Source organism: Nicotiana tabacum, chromosome 8 (assembly GCF_000715075.1).
Source record: "Nicotiana tabacum cultivar K326 chromosome 8, ASM71507v2, whole genome shotgun sequence".
In the NCBI taxonomy this organism is placed as follows: Eukaryota; Viridiplantae; Streptophyta; class Magnoliopsida; order Solanales; family Solanaceae; genus Nicotiana; species Nicotiana tabacum.
The window spans coordinates 62,634,564-62,655,081 of NC_134087.1; the positions used below are offsets into that span (position 1 = coordinate 62,634,564).

At 35.0% G+C, this 20,518-nt stretch overlaps 3 protein-coding genes across 6 annotated transcripts; 2 read left to right on the plus strand and 1 right to left on the minus strand.

Moving 5' to 3' along the window:
• Window positions 1-4,306: 4,306 nt before the first annotated feature.
• On the plus strand, window positions 4,307-10,302 carry LOC107810921 (lipase). Its single transcript, XM_016635757.2, has 10 exons — window positions 4,307-4,502; window positions 6,090-6,163; window positions 6,483-6,548; window positions 6,663-6,710; window positions 6,793-6,860; window positions 7,448-7,520; window positions 7,614-7,775; window positions 8,106-8,300; window positions 8,705-8,793; window positions 9,828-10,302. Exons 1-10 carry the CDS (start codon window positions 4,436-4,438, stop codon window positions 10,042-10,044), a joined length of 1,059 nt encoding a protein of 352 aa, XP_016491243.1. The 5' UTR covers window positions 4,307-4,435; the 3' UTR covers window positions 10,045-10,302.
• Window positions 10,303-10,978: 676 nt separating this feature from the next.
• Window positions 10,979-15,675, plus strand: LOC107810920 (E3 ubiquitin-protein ligase MIEL1). Of its 4 annotated transcripts, none has more exons than XR_012694007.1 (13): window positions 10,988-11,323; window positions 11,456-11,543; window positions 11,837-11,893; window positions 12,008-12,040; window positions 12,131-12,208; window positions 12,353-12,396; window positions 12,503-12,543; window positions 13,457-13,539; window positions 13,625-13,716; window positions 13,817-13,886; window positions 14,759-14,800; window positions 15,100-15,300; window positions 15,389-15,675. XR_012694007.1 is itself a non-coding variant. In XM_075219312.1 (12 exons), the coding sequence occupies exons 1-12, from the start codon at window positions 11,290-11,292 to the stop codon at window positions 15,223-15,225; spliced, it is 804 nt and encodes a 267-aa protein (XP_075075413.1). In that variant the 5' UTR covers window positions 10,979-11,289; the 3' UTR covers window positions 15,226-15,675. The 4 variants fall into 4 exon arrangements, 2 of the variants coding, with proteins under 2 accessions (XP_075075413.1, XP_016491242.1); XR_012694006.1 differs by having other exon boundaries at window positions 10,991-11,323; window positions 15,100-15,280; XM_075219312.1 differs by having other exon boundaries at window positions 10,979-11,339; window positions 15,100-15,675.
• A 1,016-nt stretch (window positions 15,676-16,691) lies between these two features.
• On the minus strand, window positions 16,692-20,304 carry LOC107810922 (uncharacterized). The gene is made up of 9 exons (XM_016635758.2): window positions 19,956-20,304; window positions 19,301-19,413; window positions 18,849-19,021; window positions 18,029-18,122; window positions 17,709-17,819; window positions 17,520-17,609; window positions 17,352-17,437; window positions 17,185-17,249; window positions 16,692-17,105 (listed from the first exon to the last, which is right to left on the minus strand). Exons 1-9 carry the CDS (start codon window positions 20,251-20,253, stop codon window positions 16,996-16,998), a joined length of 1,140 nt encoding a protein of 379 aa, XP_016491244.2. The 5' UTR covers window positions 20,254-20,304; the 3' UTR covers window positions 16,692-16,995.
• Between the last annotated feature and the right edge of the window lie 214 nt (window positions 20,305-20,518).

Here is a 20,518-nt window from a genome sequence, read left to right on the forward strand (position 1 = left end):
CGACTTGTGGCACAAGGATTTTCGCTAAGGCCTGACATTGATTATATGAAGACATATTCTTCTGTGATAGATGCAATTACCTTCAGGTATCTAATAAGTCTGGCAGTCTATGAAAAGCTTGATATGCGGTTGATGGATGTTGTCACAGCCTACTTATATGGCTCATTGGACAATGAAAGTTTTATGAAAATCCCTGAAGGATTTAAAGTTCCTGAAGGACGTAAAAGTTCAAAGGAAACTTGTTCAATAAAGCTTCATAAATCCTTATACGGGTTGAAGCAATCACGGAGGATGTGGTACAATCGTCTTAAAGAGTATTTGCTAAAGGAAGGGTACAAAAATGACCCTATTTGCCCTTCTGTCTTTATTAAAAGATCTGGATCTGAATTTGTCATCATAATTATGTATGTTGATGACTTGAATATCATTGACACTTCTAAAGAGCTTCCAAAGGCTGTAGAGTATTTGAAGAAAAAGTTTGAAATGAAAAATTTTGGTAAGACAAAATTTTTTCTTGGCCTACAAATTTAGCATATAACAAATGGAATTTTTGTCCATCAATCAACATACACTAAAAAGGTTTTAAAGCGATTTTACATGGATAATATACATCCATTGAGTACCCCAATGGTTGTGAGATCTCTTGACATAAATAAAGATCCATTTCGGCCTCAAGAAAATGGTGAAGAGCTCATTGGTGATGAAACTCCATATCTTAATGCAATTGAGGCACTGGTGTATCTTGCCAACAATGCCCGACCAGATATTGCTTTTGCAGTAAGCTTATTAGCAAGATTCAGCTCCTCTCTAATAAGAAGACATTGGAATGGTGTTAAGCATATATTTAGATATCTTCGGGGAACTATAGATATGTGATTGTTTTATTCTAATGAATTCAAGCCAGAAATGATTGGCTATGCCAATGTAGGTTATTTGTCTGATCCACATAAAACCCGATCTCAAACAGGCTATTTGTTTATACTTGGAGGTACAACTATATCATGACGTTCAATGAAACAAACAATAGCTGCCAAATCTTCAAATCATGTTGAGATAATAACCATTCATGAAGCTAGTCAGGAATATATTTGGTTGAGATCGATGACTCAACATATCCAGGAAATGTGTGGTTTTCTTATGAAAAAAGATAATCGAACTACACTATATGAAGACAATGCTGCTTGCATCGCTCAACTGAAAGGAGGATACATCAAAGGAGACAGAACAAAACACATTTTCACCAAAATTCTTTTTCACGCATGATCTTCAACAAAATGGTGAAATTAATATTCAACAGATTCGTTCATGTGAAAGTTTGGCTGATCTGCTCACTAAAGCATTACCAATGTTAACATTTGAGAAATTGAGACAGAAGATTGGAATGCGACGTCTTCGAGAAATAATGTGATGTTTTCATGAGGGGGAGTAAGATATGCGTTGTACTCTTTTTTTCTTAGCCTAGGTTTTGTCCTGCTGAGTTTTTCTGGTAAGGTTTTTAACAAGGCAGCAAATAAAGCGTATTACAGATATGTGTACTCTTCTTCCTTCACTATGATTTTTTCCCACAGTTTTTTTCTTAGTAAGGTTTTAACGAGGCATATTATCTATTTTTGGATATCCAACGGGGAGTGTTGTAAAACCTATAGTAATTGTGGATATCCACAACTCCCACTAGTTTCACCCATGATATAAATAACTTCCCACTACTCATCACTATTATGATTGTAACCCTCACGCCTCCATAACTCCTCCCCATGATCTTCCCCCATGATCTCAATTGTTAATGTCATGTTTAAGACAATCCTTTTGTAACCTTCTATGCAATAGTATAAATAAAGACATGAAATGTAATATCGGATATACTTGAACACTTGATGAAATAAGAAAGTTCTCTTCTTCTCATATTCTACTTATCTTCTTGTTTTATATTGTTACTTTGAGCTACATTTCTTAATAAAAATGATATTTTAAAAAGACTTTAATTTATAATAAATAGGGTGTATACCTTTGTTATAGGAGATAAAATTTTCAATTTTAATTAAAGATTAGACTTCGCAATAGCGAAAGTATCTTTACACGTAGTGAACCAAGTAGGTATAAAGTTCATCCATATGCGGAGTTTCTTTTTTCCTTATTTTATTTTGTATATATATAGAGAGAGAGAGTCAACACAAATTTCCATGTTCCTATTAAAATTAATTTGAATAGTGAGATTTTAATAAATGTTTTAACAAATGCAATGAAATATTGTACTCATGATATAACGTTCAAATTTAGCTGGTGAACTAATTCAATTGATGAACTTGTAGGCATATAAATTTTATTAAAATTAAATTCATGAAATAATTTGGATTATATTTTAAATTCAATATATATTGGTCCAAATAAATATTATGGGCTAATATAATTGAATCAATTATATAAGTCCAATATATATAAATTAAATAATTAAATAAATCTTAATCCATTAGGCTAGCCCATTTAATTGGGCTAAAGTGATGAGCCCAATTCATTAAGCCCAAAATGTCATCTTCCTAAAGGCCCAATTTGGTAACACGTGTCAAATGACGTGGCACGCCAAGTCAGACGGAAGAGCCAATAGGATCGTGCCATGTGTCAAAATGACAATGCATGCCAAGTCACATTAAAAGGCCAATGAAACCGCGCCACATGTGCAAGTGACATGTTCTGGCCAAGCAAATGCGGTCTTGTCACACTTCAATTTGATTGGTCGGAAAGAGTTTGTTTTTATCATAACTCTTCCATCCCACAACTATAAATAGGGGTCTTCATAACTCAGAAAAGACACCAGAAGTTATAACAAGAAGCAAAAGAGAGCTCGTGGATCAAACGCCGCAAATTTTTCTACAAGTTTCAAGCTTCAAGAAACCAAATTCAAGCTCAAGAACGAAGAACAAATCAAGTTTAAGCTCAAGAACGAAGTCAAATTAAATACAAGGCGTTCAAGATCAAGGCTACTTGTTCGTGATACAATTCGTAGCAACAATCAAAGTGTTCGCGATGGATAAATAAATTCAAATTCAAGATCAAGCTCAAAGGCCCTTGAATTTATATTAGAAAAGTAGAATCAGAGGAATCATAAAGATTGTACACTCATATTATTTGAAATCAAATACTACGATTGTTGTAATATTTTTTGGTCCTGATTTAATTTTCTCGTCGCAAATTTATTGTCCACAAAACTAAATTCGAACTAATAAGAACCCTAATGCATTTGAATTTTATTTCTGTTAGTTCTTAAGCCGATAGATGAAGATGGGAATGTCAGACTTCTACTGTCTCGAAGGTTCCGATAGAAAGAATCTTCATGCTCTGTTTTTGGCCTTATTAGCTTGATTTAATAAGTGAGCATGCTTCAGTTTCACATAGTTGTAATCTCTGAGAATAAAAAGGATTCGCAGCAGGCCTATGTAACAAAAGTTAGAATTCATTAATCTGTGCACGTGAACAATTTCATAATATTACGAAGATTTCATCATTTGATTAAATTTTAGTTACAAAATGAATCAGAATAAGGAAAAACGATTATAACATTTAAAATTACATAATAACTTATAGTCAATTTGGCCAAACTTCTTTTTGATCAAAATTCTTTTTTTTTTTTTTTTGCCAAAAGTGCTTCTTCCAAAGTTAATTATTTGACCAAGATTTTAGAAGGAAGAAGTGCTTTTGTGTGTAAAAACATAAGCCCTTTTTAAGAAGCACAAAAAAGTAATTTCTTCCCAAAAAAAAAAAAAAATACTTTTTTGAATAGCAATTTTAAGAAAAATATACTTATAAATACTTTTTAAAAGATTGATCAAACATTAATTGTTGCTCAAAAGTATTTTTTATTGTCAAACACAAATTACTTTTCACTAAAGGTACAACAACAACAACAACAATGCCCCAGTAAAATCCTACTAGTGGGTCTGAGGAGGATAGTGTGTACGCAGACCTTACCTCTACCCGAAGGAGTAGAGAGACTACTTCCGAATTTCATTAAAAGTATTTTTTTTTAAAATCACGTTTTAAAAAGTTATTTTTCAAAATAAGTTATTTTTATAATCTTGGTCAAAATTGCAAAACAAATTTCCAGGAGATTCCCTTAAAGAAAAAGACACAAAAATAGAAATATTCAGCCAAGCAAAATTTTTTCACGTGGGGTAAACGTGCACAAGCAAGGAAAGACCCGACCCAGGTAAGCAATATAACGAAGACGTTAACGGCCAGCAAACACTATGTTTAACCACCGCATCACGGCGTTTTCCAAAGGCGACCCATATTTATAAAGGGGGGAAATCCACAAGTACACGAAAGCACCTAACGCCTACTGGACATAAATAATTGAGGCCAAAATATTTGACCTTTCTTCCTTGTTCGTTCCTTCTCCCCTGCTATCTATAAGTTTTCCAGAATTTAGCTCCTACAGGTTATGGATGGAAGAACTTTGTTAAAGGTGGTTATAATCACGTGCTTAATCGCCTCTTCAACTGGTAGAGGTAATCAATCATAAGTGCTATACTACTTGCGTTGATTTGATTATTTGAGTGTTTAATTTGCAAAAGTCATGAGTGCGATACATCTAATTGGACTGTTTTTGCAATGCAATTATGTCTTTATAGGATTAAGTGAGATTAGATTGTATTTTAGGGATTGTTACTGGACGGATTAAAGACGGAACTGAGTTTCTGTACTGTGCTTTTGTCATGGAAGCTGAGATTAGATTATGTTTTGACAAGAAAACCGTCAGTCTTAATGTATAAAATAATCGCGGTTTATTTCAAAAGTATTGTACACCAATAATCAACAATAATTAGGTGTAGAAGTACACAAGATAAGGCTATGATATTTGAAATTAGCATAGCCGGTTCAAAGTCTGTACTGTCAGACATGGTAGTAGGATTCTGTTCTACATCTGTTGCAGCATATTAGCCAATACATGCATTTTAACCATATAGAGACTTCATTTTTTTTTCTTTTGAAGAATTAAACAAAACACTTAAACGTATGTAGATTCTCACAACTATTTTTTCAAGCAAAAAACATGCAGTACTAGATGTATTACAGTGGGAAGTACTTCAAAAAAAGTAGTAATAGATGTCTCTTTAGATAAGAAAAAAGAGATACGTTACATATATGAAGATATGGTATTACAAGAAATTACAAACTGACTACATAATATATTTCTAAAAATATTCTTTGTTGAACACAGAACGTCCATAAAAACAAATTAGTTGTTGCATAAACCAAGTAACATTAATCAACTGTAAGAACTAAGGACAAGACAAGCTCAATAGTTCCTCTATTTTCATTATATCTTTTCTTTTCTTGCCTCCCTCTTGATTATTGCTGGATTGATATATTAACTCTTGTCAAGACCCTCTTGAACAGTTGCTATTAGATCCTAGTTAACATTGGTTTACATTCCCTTCATTGGTCATTCATGGACTGCCTAGCCTGGAAATTGAGGTCAACACACATTTAAGTAATCCTCAGGCATAAATTGGGGATACTTGAGTTTGCTCTCTTCATACCCTTGGTAACGCATCTTTACCAAGAAGTCACTATTTCATGACTGGGAAAAAGAATCGGCCAGGAATGAATTAGGATGCTAGAGGAAGACAATAATTTAATGAAGTTTATTACCAAGGCTGATATTTCGGCCAAGATTCCAATTTGAACCTCCGTATACAGATATTTCAGCTGAAACACTGGACATATCCTGATATTTTGTATGCTTATTATTGGGTTGAGTTACCGAGATGAAAAGGTAATCTCCAGTATGTATCAACAGATACATAGTGGTGTCTATGGATACTTTGAACTATGGCTACAGACAAATGGATAATAAAGCTCCAAATTAAACAACCTAAAGTTCCAAAGAGAAATTAAACCGAAGAGGTAACGATGGACAACTAGATAGGATTGTACAGGCATCACTTGCTTGTTATGTATTTAAATGTAGTTTTTGTGCGTAACAGTAAATTATTCCACAGCTGCATTATATTTGTAAAGTGATAACATGGTTGGTTATGATAACATATTCATATATAGCTACTTACATTTAAGTTTCTTTTTGGTTGTAGAACTCAAAGTGAAGGATCAAAGGACAATCTACAATCATACGCTTGCCACCATATTGGTGGAATATGCTGCAACGGTCAGTTTTGGTTACATTCTGAATAAGTGAGTACTGAGTAGGGTAGAGGTCAGAAATCTTTTAATTGAAGGTTAATCGCTTACTTTTCTTCGATAATTATTGATGTGCTTAGATGGATATCGTGACGGCCAAAAGTAGACTTTACCAATAAACGTGGGATCAAATCCCAATTTTTCCAATTTGCTTCTGTGTAGTTTTAATTTCTATATTCCTTGAACTCTTCTTACTCGTTTTTGCTGCATTATATCCACTATTATGACTTTCTTGCTGGACTGCTGTCACCTAGATTTTTTGACAAAATTGACCTCTTTATTTGCAGGTCTATCACTCAGATTTGACAGAACTATTTACTTGGACATGTCCAAGATGTGATGATTTGACGAAGGTACTTTATTCAGATTGTAGTATAGATATTATTCAGGTTGAAGAGAAGCTTTTTTAAAATTTCATGCTGATTTTTCTTATATGATTAATTTGTCCAAGCCTTCAACCTGTGCAGGGGTTTCAAATTATAGAGCTCATTGTTGATGTGAAGCGATGTCTACAGGTGAATATCCAATAGTGAAAAAGCATGCCTTACTCTCAGTTAGAGGCACTAGTTTGGTTCTAATTATTGATATCCATTGCAGGCATTTGTGGGGGTGGCTCCAGATCTTAATGCCGTTGTAATTGCTTTCCGAGGCACTCAAGGAACCAGGTTTCATTCTATTGAGCCATACACATCATCCATGTGGTCCCATGTTTAATTTGACTGAATGGTGAATAAAAAATGTCTTATTTTGCAGATAAGAAGTCTGACTAGTTTATTTAGATGGATATCTTAAGCAATATATATGAGTCATCCTACATTACTCCAGCTCAAAACTGTTATCTTGAAAGGAAAAACTTTTGGGGGTCGTTTGGTTGGGGTGTTAGGAGATATAATTTGCTCATAAAAATCAGCAGTTGTTTATACAATCTTTGATTGGGATTTGAGGAGATTTAATCTCCACATAAGAATCAACATTAATTATAGTGTTTAGTTGCTCCTTTTTGTTTTCCTCATAAATAATCTTGTTATGCGGGAATCTGTGTATTATTTTATGTGGAGAGACTGGTAAGTTGACTATACCGTTCAGGTCTAAGTTGTGAAGTGTTGTTCAAGAGATTCTCTTTGATCGTGCTGTGTGATTATGCTTAAACGGCTATCCACTGGTCGATCTGCTCATGTAGAAAGTTGCATTGTGTCGTATGCATATTCAACATATTGATAGCTATGTTCACGTGCTAACTTTTTGGATACAGCATACAGAATTGGATTGAGGATCTATACTGGAAGCAGCTTGATATAGACTATCCTGGAACAGAAGATGCAATGGTGAGCGTACAACACTTAAACCTCTGCTGTTTCTGATTTGTGTATTAATCTTCTTTTCTGCAGGAAGATTATAGTCAGTTTTGCATCTTACAGGTGCATCATGGATTTTATTCTGCTTACCACAATACAACATTACGCCCTGGAGTGCTAAGTGCTGTTAAAACAGCAAAAGAGCTGTATGGAGACATTCCTATTATGGTGACAGGGCATTCAATGGGAGGGGCCATGGCTGCTTTTTGTGGATTGGATCTCACAGTATGTTTTAAAGACTTACTGCTACTTTATACTATAACTTCTCGTTGTCCATATATTTTGACTTGCTTTTCTAATTTGATAGCTCTGGTTATAGAATACCCTTGTAACCATTATTGCTTTTGCACTCCCTTAGGAATTATGACTTGAAACGATGTGTTTTCTCTGTTTTACTTTTTTTAATTGATCAATTGTAGATGTTTGTACTTTTAATTAGAAAAGGTAGAATTCCACATGTTGTTCGATGGATCTTGTGACATAAAAAAGAACCTATAAGAAAAGAAAAAACGGCTAGCAGAGTTCTATTGATTTATTTATGTATGTTTATTCCAGGTAAATCTTGGCTCGCGGAATGTTTCAGTTATGACATTTGGACAACCTCGAATTGGCAATGCTGCTTTTGTGTCCTACTATAGCAAACGGGTGCCAAATACGATTCGTGTCACACATGAACATGATATTGTGCCTCATCTGCCCCCGTACTATCAGTATTTCCCTCAAAAAACTTATCATCATTTTCCTACAGAGGTAACTGTTTTTACAAGCATAACTCAAATATTTTCTGCCTTATTTTGAATTGCATGAAATCTAGCTATATCATTTCAGTACCTGGAAAAGTTTTTAAGGAATGAGATATCTCTGTAGTGAAAGTCTTGAGTAAGTGATTTGGCTATTCATAAGTGGAAATATATTTTTTCAAGATAAGAGTGTAGCAAGCAGAAGAGTGTTGACTTGTACTTGAACTCTTGCTATCCGTTTAAAAATTATTATATATTTTTATACATTGTTGTCTGTTGCTCACAATTCCATTTTCTGCTCAAATAAATTGAAAGTAAGCTGTCATTGGTTTTGTAAGTTTCATCAATTTAATGGTTGTTGTCATAAATTAATTCTTGGTTTTTTTCTTTTAATTGGATTCACTGATATTGCAGGTTTGGCTCCATAACACTGGCCTTGGAATTCTTGCTTATACAGTTGAAAAGGTCTGTGATAATTCTGGGGAAGACCCTTCTTGTAGCAGGTAACTTCTCTCGGGCTTATACTTTATGAGACATCTGCAAATCGGTATATAGTAAAGATAGTTCATGCTGGTCAGATAAAAACAGAGGAGAAATGATTATAACGAGTTATTAAATATGGGCACACATTGCGTCATTGTCAAAATATGGATAACGTTTCTCGTTCTTCAGTCAAAACTTAAAAGCAGTGTTCTCAGCACACTCTTGTTGCTGAAATCTATTTACTTACTTTTGACAATCTTTTAAAAAAGGGGAGTGTTAAATCTGCAAAATTGTGAAGAATAAAAATGTAAAGTGTCTGTGAGCACAAAAATCTCACCTGGAACGAAAAAAGGGGACAGAAAGGATAAAAATGAAAACTAAGTTGTAAAAGAGTTGATACTTTGTCCTACTAAATTAGGAAAGAAAAGTGAAGGGTGTTTTTTCTATTTTGAACAATCACGATTGTAGGGAGCTTACTTGTTGTTTCTAAGTATAATAATTGTTTTACGTCTCTCGTTTTCAGATGGTTCTGAAGCTAATCCTTAAAAGGGATTACCTCATTCCTATTTTGTTTGACCTAACTGCTATATATTTGGTAGTCGACATTCTTCTTTCACCTTGACTTTTAATTACTCTTTATCGTTCTTTTATTCAATTGTTGGTGATTGGTGTAGTTTAATTTAGTTTATAAATCTATTACTTTCATATTTCAAAAATAATACACAACCTCCAATGGTAACACTGAATATTATTCTAGTCAACCCTCCTGAACAGAAATAGGTCTTATGATTCAGTTCGGAGATAGTAGTTCAAAAGGATGCTTAGAGAGAAGTTAATTATTTTCCAGTTCACTCTCTTTTTACCGAAGGATTATGATATCAATATGGATTTTGAATATCTAAAAGCCAGACGCTATAATACTATGTGAAAAATGTTCAGTTACCAAAGAAGAGGCTGGACGTCCTCTTTTTGATTGTCCTTTCTATAGTGGAAAACTTGCTGAATTTTGCTTAGAGCTGTTGCCCTGTATGCTAATTTTCTAAAATACTCCCAGGTCAGTGGCTGGTAACAGTATTAAGGATCATCTGAGATATTATGGTGTAAGATTAGGAGGTGAGGAGGATCCAGGATTCTGCAGAATTGTGATGGATCGTGGTCTTGCTGCACATGGCACAGTAGATGTTGATGGAAATGTCATCCTATCCAGAGATATTCCTGCTTCTGTTTTGAGGATGAATGTGGAATCTAATGAGCAAGGGAGATCGGTATAGAGGTTTCTTGGGATCTTTACTTGTCTTCCCCAAGATTGGAGAGAGGTGAGCAGAGTTTCGTCGTAAGGCTTAAATTGGAGCTGTACCCAGTCAATTGTGCAGTTTGGTCCTACGCTGGGTAGATCATATATATTATTCATTTTTATCTTATATGTACATATGACTCATGTAAATAACAATAAAAACTTCACTGTTGTAGATTGTAATGAACTAAGCTCAATTTAAGAGACGGAAACAATGCTCAAATCTGAACTCCAATCCATCACGCAATCCAGTGTTACACTAATGAGAACTGTTTAACTCAGAAATAGAAGTAACGAAATTACAATTGAAAGTATTTATTAATACAGTTCCATGTAACCAAAAGTAGAGTAGTCATAAACCTCGAACAACTCAATAAACCTACAGTTAATAGCAAGAGTTCCACTCTGCATCTAATCTGGCGAGAAATATCCTTGTATAAATTAGTTTATCATAAATTTGGAAAATTGCATGCTATAATTATTTAGTATGATAAAAAAATTCCTACGGTATTTATGCATGTGTTTGCCGAAGTTGGTTATTTTACTTCATATTTTGAGTTATATAATACTTATAATAGTCATCATATATATCTGCACCTATATTTATGTCAAACTAATAGTGCAGGACACAAAAAAATATTATTTAAATGTATGATAAAATAAATTGAATAGTTATTTTAATTTGTAACTGTTAAATGTTGAAATTGGTGCGCGTGCAAGCATTTTTCACTCGGGAAATGTCCAACTGTCAACCAACTACCATGGTCAATGGCTTTGCGTATCAAAACTGTTTGTGTAAATGCCCATAACAGCGTTATAACGATCTTTATTTTCCCACGAGTTCTGGTTTCACTATTTGCCAATTAACGGTGCTTGTCCTTTTGTCTCCCATACCCCGCGAGCCAATTAACTACCTTATCCTCTCCTCCCACCCCCTCCCACGCCTGCCTTTGGATATTTGCTTATTTCCATTTATGGTATTATTATAATTGGGTAGTCTCAATAATTATATTCCTGCATATAAAGGTCCTTGTCATTTAGGAGATGGCATTTTCACTTTGATTGAATCTTGGGTTTTGAGCCTATCCCTTTTTGTCACCTCTTAGACCCCTCCACCCCACCCCATCCCACCTATTCCTCTGTCAATTCTCCTTCAGCTAGATTAACATTTGGGGGGTGGTGGGTGTACTTAGTTTCACTGCAAATATGGAAGACTCCTGCAATGAACGGCTTGATTTTGGCAAAATGGGTTATGGGTACGAAAAACAAAATGTATATTTATTGCATGCTTAATGTGCATATATTTTAACAACATATTTATAAGCTGTAATATTTGTTTGTCTTAAAGTCGCATGGTATAATTGATGTTTTGTGGATATGTGATATAGATGCAAGCACTACAGGAGAAGATGCAGGATCAGGGCACCTTGCTGCAATGAAGTCTTTGACTGCCGCCATTGTCACAATGAAGCTACGGTAACTTTATTAAAGAATCCCTTTTGGAGTCTTAAAAACGGAGGCGGAGCCAGGATTTGAACCTTATGGGGTCGCGATTGTTATCATTTTAAGTTACTGGGTTCTAAATTAATAATTTGTACAAATTCAATAAATTTCTTAAGGCAATTACAGGGTTTGAACAAAACCCACTGGGTTCGGCGAACCCGCATGCCACACTCTGGCTCCGCCCCTGCTTAAAAATACTCACTGATGACGCTGTATTATCAATCTGATGATAGTTTGTCACATTTGCGCTGTGTTTATTTCATCAGAGCTCGTTGCACAATGTATTTGATCGACATGAATTAGTTCGATATGATGTCAAGCAGGTAATAATCACATAGTAGTAGTTGTTTTTCTTCCATTGTATTTGCCTCTTATTTTTTTTCTATATTAAGGTTTAGAAATTCTCACATGAGTTATGTGTTCATTTGGCACTTCAGGTCATTTGCTCAGTTTGTGATACAGAACAGCCGGTGCGTGTCTTTTGATTTGAATATAGTTTATTTCTTCTTATTTGGTGCTTTTTGAATTGATGATCTTATGTATTTCTGTTTCCAATTTAGGTTGCTCGCGTTTGTACAAATTGTGGTGTAAATATGGGAGAATACTTCTGTGAAGTGTGCAAATTCTATGATGATGATGTAATTATCCTGTGGTTCTACTGAACTAAATTCATTATTACCCCTAATCCTTATATTAGTTCAATGCCCATAGTTCTTTAGGATTTTGACATTTTTAGAAATTACCTTTTCGATGTACTTATTTCTATAACTCCATTGTTTCAGTTAGACAAAGGGCAGTTTCATTGTGATGATTGTGGAATCTGCAGGTCAGCATACAATACTACAATATAACTCCGTGCATTGGTAACTGTATCTGATACTAACACTTTGGTGTTTTGAAGTCTGCTAATTAGAATATTATCTTTTGCGCAGAGTTGGTGGCCGTGAGAACTTCTTTCACTGCAGTAGATGTGGTGCGCATTACAATTTCCTATTATTATAACTTGAGGCTCCATGGAAATTTTCTTCTCTGTTTTTCTTAAATTTGTTATATGTATGTTTCTTTGATTTTTCATCATTTGCTAAAGCGTGAAGCTATATGTGATTCTCTAACTACGGGGCTCCATTGGATCTTATCCTTTACACGGTTCTTCCATTCATTCCTAATTATTGACTTGTCCTGTGGGAATGAAGAAAGAATTACTAGTGGCTAAAATCATGGGGAAGTACAGTGATTAATTTATCTTTCGCTCAGGTCATCGTCTTAAGGACAACCATATTGGATACATATTACTCTATAACTGCTATTCATAGGTTCAGATTGTTCATCTAACGTTCAATCCAGTTTCTTTATTTGGGAGTGTGCTTGTACATTAGAAGCATGGAACTTTGTATTCTTTGCTTTATTGCATACGCTACTAGAAAATTATCACCGTAAATGTTTAGATTTTATTTACACACTTGATACTAGTTGAAACACGATTGCCACAAACATATTTTGTTTATATTTTCTTTCTGTCTTTTTCTCCCTTTCGAAGAGTGGAATATTGGAGTTTTGTCCCAGTATTTCCTAGAGTTGTCATTGTGAAACTCCATCTAAGTATGCTTTAATTGGTTGACTAAGCTCCATGAGATGTCACTGGTTAATTAGTTGGTTGGACAGTGCAAGCAGAGAAGATAAAGATGGAGAAAAGATTAAAGCTTTTCAAGTTTGTTTCTCTTGCAAGGAAATTGTCCAGCTAAACTCAAAACTTTTACTTTTCTTCCTTCTCTTTTTGGTATTCTCTCAACAATAGGCATTCGAATTATGGTGTCGCTTCTTCTATCTTTATCATTTCATTATTACAAATGCTATTGCTAATTCACCTTATGCTGTGCATTCTGCAGGCTCTTGCTATTCAGTTAGTTTACGTAATAACCATTCATGTGTAGAGAACTCCATGCGGCATCATTGTCCCATTTGTTATGAGGTATTGTATATTAAGTGTTATTCCTTTGCTGTGGATTCTACCGCCAATTCTTTTCATTCATGCTGCCATAATTTTTGAAATGCAGTATCTCTTTGATTCTCTCAAGGATACAACAGTACTGAAATGTGGGCATACGATGCACACTGAGTGCTATCACGAGATGATAAAGCGTGACAAGTAATCAGTTTATTTCATCTATTTATGCTGTTCGTTTAGTTCTCATTACATAAAAGGGAAAATTTTATGTTATCTGACTTTCATTCTATCTGGAACTTAGATGCTGCTGTCCCATATGTTCCAGATCAATCATAGATATGTCCAGAGCTTGGAGAAGAATGGACGAGGAGGTAGGTTCTTCGAGCTGGTGCATATTAAACTCTAGGAGGTCGGTCGAGTCCAATTTCCAGAGGATGCATATTATCATGTAAAAAAACCATGCTTAATGAAATGTGCATGGCTGATTACCTCTTTTAAATAAGTGCAAAAAGTTGTTATTTCTTAATGGTCAAACTTATATAGTAGGTAGAGCATTAGTTTTGCAATTATAACTGTATGAGGTTGATAGGAGTCCAATTTCTTGAGGATTCATGTCTTTTTTGAAGAAATTCTCTGCACACATGAAAGCTTAGCAAAGGTTAATTACTCTTCCTAGGCATATTTGAAAATTTTCTAGTTTCAGTTAACAAAGTTTGTGCTGGAACAAAATGGTGTTATTCTACTTGTATTTCCCAAGAACTTATGGTTATGGGGATGGTACTCATTTCCATAAATTTTTTCTTTGCTTATCAATTTATCTCATGAGACTCGTAGTTTCTTTGGTTGGTTTCTGTTGAATAAATGTTCTGTTCTTGTAATTCCTAACTCCCCCCTTCACACAAGAAAAGAAAAAGTAAAAAAAGAAAAAAGGAAAAGAGAAGAAGTTATCCTCAAAAGAAGTTATTTCTGGAGTACTCATGTCACCTTATTACATGCATTCATAATCAAGAGTCAAAGTCTTGAAAATATTATTACAGCAGTGTTAAGTTATATGACAGTAGATGATATTTCTTTTCCTGGGGAGTACTAATGCAACTTGAAAATAGTTTTATGTATAACTTAACAACAACAACGACGACAAACCCAGTGTGGTTCCACAGGAGGGATGTGTTATGTTTAACTTGTTTCCAAGAATCTCATACACCTAGAACTGATGCCTCAACTTCCAAATCTTCTCTTTCAGATTGAAGAGACAATCATGCCTGAAAATCTTAGATACAAGAAGGTACTTCTGCTTTTTTCTTAACCCCATATTTGTGGCCTTGAACTGTTTTGACAGTCTATTTCAGATGGCTCAACAGGGATGCAGTGTTTAAGGTTTTGCGGTGCCTTGATGCATCTTTTTAGCTTATATGAAGCTGAGATGATAAATGCGGACTTCTTATATTTGTATAAGAAATAATTGAAGTTCATGCTTTGGTCTTCTTTTACATGCTGAACTACCTTAGGTTTCAATTTTTGCCATCCTCGGCACATATTTGCTTGTTAACTATGCTGAATCCATCTAAACTGATTACTTTGCAGGTTTGGATCCTATGTAACGACTGTAATGATACAACCGAAGTATTCTTCCACATTATTGGGCAGAAATGTCGACACTGTGAATCATACAACACCCGTATGATTGCACCTCCCGTTCTTCCTCAATAACAATTTTCTAACTGGAAAAACTGAATGTTGTGCTGCTGGAACCTGGTGCCAACAGGTGAGAAACAAGAGCATGATGTATGGTCTGATCTTTCACCAAATTTGCCGCAACTCAATTGCTTGCATTATGCATTTGTAATCTAATTCATTCTCCAATGATGTGCAGTGGAAAACCCAAGCGATCTGATACTGGACTTATGTGTACATTATGTGTGCTTAATTGTTGTAGTGCTTGAAGGGAGTACATTTTATTGTTTTGAAAATCAAACTAAGTGCATTTTAGCACAATTGTGTTGAAATTGCCGAAATGGATGAAGGTATTACAATTCATGTAACCATTTGGAACCCCTATGAGGCTACGCCTGATATGACATACCTTAAATATTAATCACTGTAAATATGTACAAAGGAACTTTTTGGCTATATACATGCTATCTGGGTTCTGGCTCTTAATGATCTTGCATTACAGTCTTATTGATTATGTGTGCTAACAAGATGCATAAGATGTGAGAAAATGAAGAAATAGTCCCTTATATTTTGGGGGTAAGTTCAAACTGGTCCCATAAATATATATATATTTTTTGGCAATCCACTAGGCAAGCGCATATAGCTAGTTTTTTATTAATAAAAGAAAAGAAAATTACAACAATTAGGAAAAGTACAAATAAGAGGGACAATAGCACCGGTATTGTTACCCATATGGCTTGGCTATATAATCACTCCTCTGCGCCTCACACTGTCTTATGATGACAACCTCATGTAGAGGATTCATGGTGTAGTTGTCGGCAACGTCTCACGAGGGCATATAATCTACCCATAAATATATTCCTGCGCATTTGTCATCCTCTAAGCTTGTCAAGAATGAACACTTTTGGTTTCCATCAAATATTTAACAAATTCTGATTGTTAGATTAACGGGAATTATGAAAGATAGAGAGTAGCTGTATAGAGTATAGTACACACCCAAAAAAGTTCATGTAAAGCCATATATATCATTTTGCATTCATTTGTCCGAAGAATCCAAGAATACAATTTGGGAAATCCTCAAAGAACCTAACGCACAAAACACGACATTTAGTACCCATTTCATTCATTAAATAAATATTTACAAATACATACCCATATCCCTACATGTGGGAGTTCGCCGGGTTTGTTGTTGTAAATACATACACATATACAACATGTATACACACGCATATATAGTAGTGTCTAAATTTTTGGTTTCGTTCAATTTCAGTTCAACTTTATTTTATTTAATACCAAACCAAAATCAAATATTTTTTTTAATTTTTTATTACACAAAATCGAATCAATTTAAGGTACACACTAATTGAGTTAGTATTTTGTTAGGTTTGGTTTTTGACTTTTCTTGAATACCCTAGTGGCAATGTGGCACCAGCTCCTGAAACCAGATTACATCAAACCCTGCTGATTTTCAACAATCGCACCAAATCTCACAATGCGACATAAGTCTCAAGAATTTTTCTTTATTTAAATAAAGCATTTTAATAGTGATTGACAAGGACGTCGTTCTCCCCTCCAAGCAGTAAATTGCAGTCCAAGCAGTAAATTGCAGTAAAGGCTGCACATAGATGCCAATTCCATAATGTGCTATACATGCAATACTTGTCACAGATTGTAGCTAAATACAACAAAAAATGATCCTATAGTTTCAGTATGAATATGAAAGCATGGGAACAGATGCTGCATCAAGAAAGAATGTGAAAATGGCAGTCTGCGTTACTCCAGTCATTTAGAAGAGGTGATAGCCAATTATTCTGAAACTCCAAGGAATTGAGAAAAGCTTGGATATTTGGGCTCCCATCCTAGTTCAGCACGAGTTTTTGAGTTGTTTAACTTCTTCCCTAAAGGATCACTAGTTCCTGAAAGAAAAGACACATAACTGCTGAAGCATGACTCTTTAAGCAAACATGAGTACAGACTAAGGATAGAATCAGTTACCTGTGAAACCCTCAAACTTCTTATCAAACTTTCCACTTTTATCGACTAAGTCCATCACTTCCTGCCTGCAATGAACACAAGGTACGTAATACAACAATTTAGTGCAACATGGATCCGAATATTTTTATTACTTGACCCAAACATAGAAAGTATTCAAATTGGATGACCTCGATAAAGGGTGGTTGTCACAGCCCAAAAAGATCCGACCACGAAGTCTCTTCTTTAAGATGGTAACTGACAATGAAGCGGCATCCTGTTCGAATAGACAGACCAAAACATCAATATTGATATAATTATACAAGAAAACATGATGTAAAACATAAATGCATAGTCACCTCATAATGAATAAGATTGAGGATATGGTCAGGACGAATATCACAGATTCCTTTATGTAACCAGTATATATGTGCGCCTCTATCTGCTTTGTATTAATGGTTAAGGTAGGTGCAATTGTGCACAAACAATAAAGATCTAAAAGCTCCACAGAAAGGAATACACCACTTGAAGCCCATAATCAAGGATATATAAAGGCCAGCCAATCTAACTACACAACCATCAAAGTCCAGCGCTACTTTCTCTGCCTTGAGAAGTACATCAGTTCTAGGACTTCTCCCCATTGGAACTATGGGACCATCCTGTACATTGACATTGAAAAGGTGTTTAGCTAATAAAAAGAAGGCTGCTGGAATAACACATGACCAAGTCGTTTAAGTTAAAAACTTCATGAACTAAAATGAAAGGCAATTAAGAACACTGTATCCTAATTTTGACTACATAAATCACACCTTGAGTTAATCAAAACAAGAAAATGTTACTTGAATAATGGTTTTATAAGATTTAACACCTCGTTTATTGCTCTGTTGTCGAAGCAGTCATATGGTGCAGAGCTTGAAGTAAATAGGAAAGAACCTTCGCCATTCCAGCTTAATGCAGCCTCCCTGCTCATTTCACACGCAAAAGAGAACTTAATTACAGGTGGCATTCAAATCAGTCACCTAAGCAAGCCTGAAGACAAAGCAAAAAGACTGGCAAGCAATAACGTGTAGAATATTAGTAATTCTCAGTACCATCTTAATACTGTCTATGAATTAAAGACTTCATACCATTGTCAAACACGAATATTAATAATTAATTTTCTGTTAAAAACACATCCCAACTAAGCAAATATTATAAGAAAAGCTAACAGGAGAACTCATATTGATGAAGAAAATATGTTCGAAAAAGATATTTATTACTACAAGCAGCATTATCTTTAAACTTTAGGAACACATAAAGAAATCATGCAGCACAACTTTTAACAACTAAGACTTAACCCAACTATTTGGTATAGGTCACCAACTAAAAATTTCCTTTAACAAAATCAGAAACTCAAACATATTTTTGCTTGTTAGTGCCCCACAAATTACAACAGTTTTTCCACTCTCCATCATGAAACATCCACAGAAACTATTCACCTTGATATCTTTTTTAACAAGAAAAATTTCTATATCAGCATGATTAATGAGCCCCAGAAAAGATGAAACTTGACATCAAATAATGCCATTATAGATAGTGACTTGCAAGAATTATTAATCTTAACTAAAACAAAAAATAAAAAAAACTTACCTAATGTCACCAACGTAATGCCATTTTAGATAGCGACTTGCACGAATTAATAACCTTACCTAATGTCACCAGCGTAGTCTTCAGTCTGGGATGGAGGAGCACAGAATATGACATAAGGGAACTTGTAAGTCAGCTTGGTTTCTTTGGAAGATGGATTAATTCCCATTTTAATCAGTTCATCATGGTGATCGGTGGTCATTGTCTGCCCATATATCTGACAGCCTGGGTGTTCCTGCCGCATTAAAGGATCTACAAATATTAGCATCTTATTCACGAAGCACACCTTATAAGCAGCACACAAATCCGTCAGTCTGTTACACTTATAAGCCAAAGCCTCATACTCCAAATAACAATCTAATTTCAGAAAACAAACAGCAAAAGTTTCCAAAACTAACCCAACTTAACAAAAAAGAAATGGACGGATATGCTCATGTAACTTTTGAATGGGCGTAGAAAGTTGGCATTGTAGGGACACAGAAAAGTCATGTTCTTTCTATTCAAAGAATCATACCTCTCTCCATTTTTCAGCAACTAAACGGCCAAGAACACCAGGTCCAACAATCAGCAGGTCGTTCGCTCCAATGTTCCCCCCAGACGGAGCCTCTAATTCTTCACTCGGAGCATCTTCAACAACAATAAATCAGTCAAAATGAATGATAATAGAGAAGATAAATTCATAAAAAGATGCATAATATCTTAGGAGTAAAGCATGAAACATTTTTGGTAAACATGCAGTCATCAGCATCTGAACAACCCCGTTCAATGGGAGACTTGAAACTGCCTACTTATTTGCCAGCAATAACATAAATTCCTCTAAACATAACTAAGTCAGGAAATACATAAACATTCAATACTGCATAGGACTCGACCTAATTAACACCTTTTAAATATCTGATTGCTAAGAAGAAATTTCCGTATAGCCCCGGTGATATGAGCAAGAGATAGAAGCAAATGTGCAAGTACATATGCAAATGAACTCTAATCGCAGTCGACTAAGAAAAGTAGAAAGCAAAAGCTAGTCCTTTTCAAATAAGCAACGGTTGATCAGCAAATTTGTCGTCCCAAAGCGGTAATTCGTAATCAGAATTATGTGGGGAGGTGATCACTTGTTATTCTGTGTCTCAGCTTGTGTGTTTCCGAATTCGAGATAGAGAGAGAGAGAGTACCAATGGCAGAGGAAGCGTTGACTTGAAGAAAATTGGCGGACATTGGAGGTGATGAATGCTTCCACTTGAGGAGAGCAAGATTAGGGATTGAGGAAAGTGAAGTTGAGAGCTTGGAAGGGAAGAAAGGGAGATTGGTAGTTTGAAGACGGACTCCAAATCCAGTTCTGGTAGTTGCGGTTACGGTGCCCATTGGATGGATAATTGAGTGATGGCTGTCTCTGTTATGAACTTCTTTTACTGGGCCGCTTTCAGTTGGGCCACACTCTATGGTCTCCAAAACCTTTTGAGCAAAAATCATTTATAGCCCTTCGATCAAAATTAATGACAACCGATAGCCATAAAATAAGGCATACAATTCATAGCCCCAAACCAATTATAAGAGCTAGCAAGTGAGACCCAGGAAATCAGTAGAGACCCTGGCTCCTCAATGCAACCTTCTTTTACACTTAATATTAGTAGTCAAAATATTTAAAATCCTGCAAAATCACCCCAAAAATCCTTCAAAACCTAGTGAAATCCACGTCAAATCCACCCTTTCAGCCCAAAAATTTCATTAAACCCAT

Coding starts and splice junctions, on each gene's coding strand:
- LOC107810921 (XM_016635757.2), top strand. CDS start 4,436: ATGGATGGAAGAACTTTGTTAAAGGTGGTTATAATCACGTGCTTAATC. Junction 6,861..7,447: donor CGAGGCACTCAAGGAACCAG/GTTTCATTCTAT, acceptor TTTTGGATACAG/CATACAGAATTGGATTGAGG. Junction 7,776..8,105: donor TTTGTGGATTGGATCTCACA/GTATGTTTTAAA, acceptor TGTTTATTCCAG/GTAAATCTTGGCTCGCGGAA.
- LOC107810920 (XM_075219312.1), top strand. CDS start 11,290: ATGAACGGCTTGATTTTGGCAAAATGGGTTATGGGTACGAAAAACAAA. Junction 11,340..11,455: donor ATGGGTACGAAAAACAAAAT/GTATATTTATTG, acceptor TATGTGATATAG/ATGCAAGCACTACAGGAGAA. Junction 13,540..13,624: donor ATTGTCCCATTTGTTATGAG/GTATTGTATATT, acceptor TTTGAAATGCAG/TATCTCTTTGATTCTCTCAA.
- LOC107810922 (XM_016635758.2), bottom strand. CDS start 20,253: ATGATTTTTGCTCAAAAGGTTTTGGAGACCATAGAGTGTGGCCCAACT. Junction 19,414..19,955: donor CAACGCTTCCTCTGCCATTG/GTACTCTCTCTC, acceptor TTGTTGTTGAAG/ATGCTCCGAGTGAAGAATTA. Junction 17,820..18,028: donor ACAACAGAGCAATAAACGAG/GTGTTAAATCTT, acceptor GTCAATGTACAG/GATGGTCCCATAGTTCCAAT.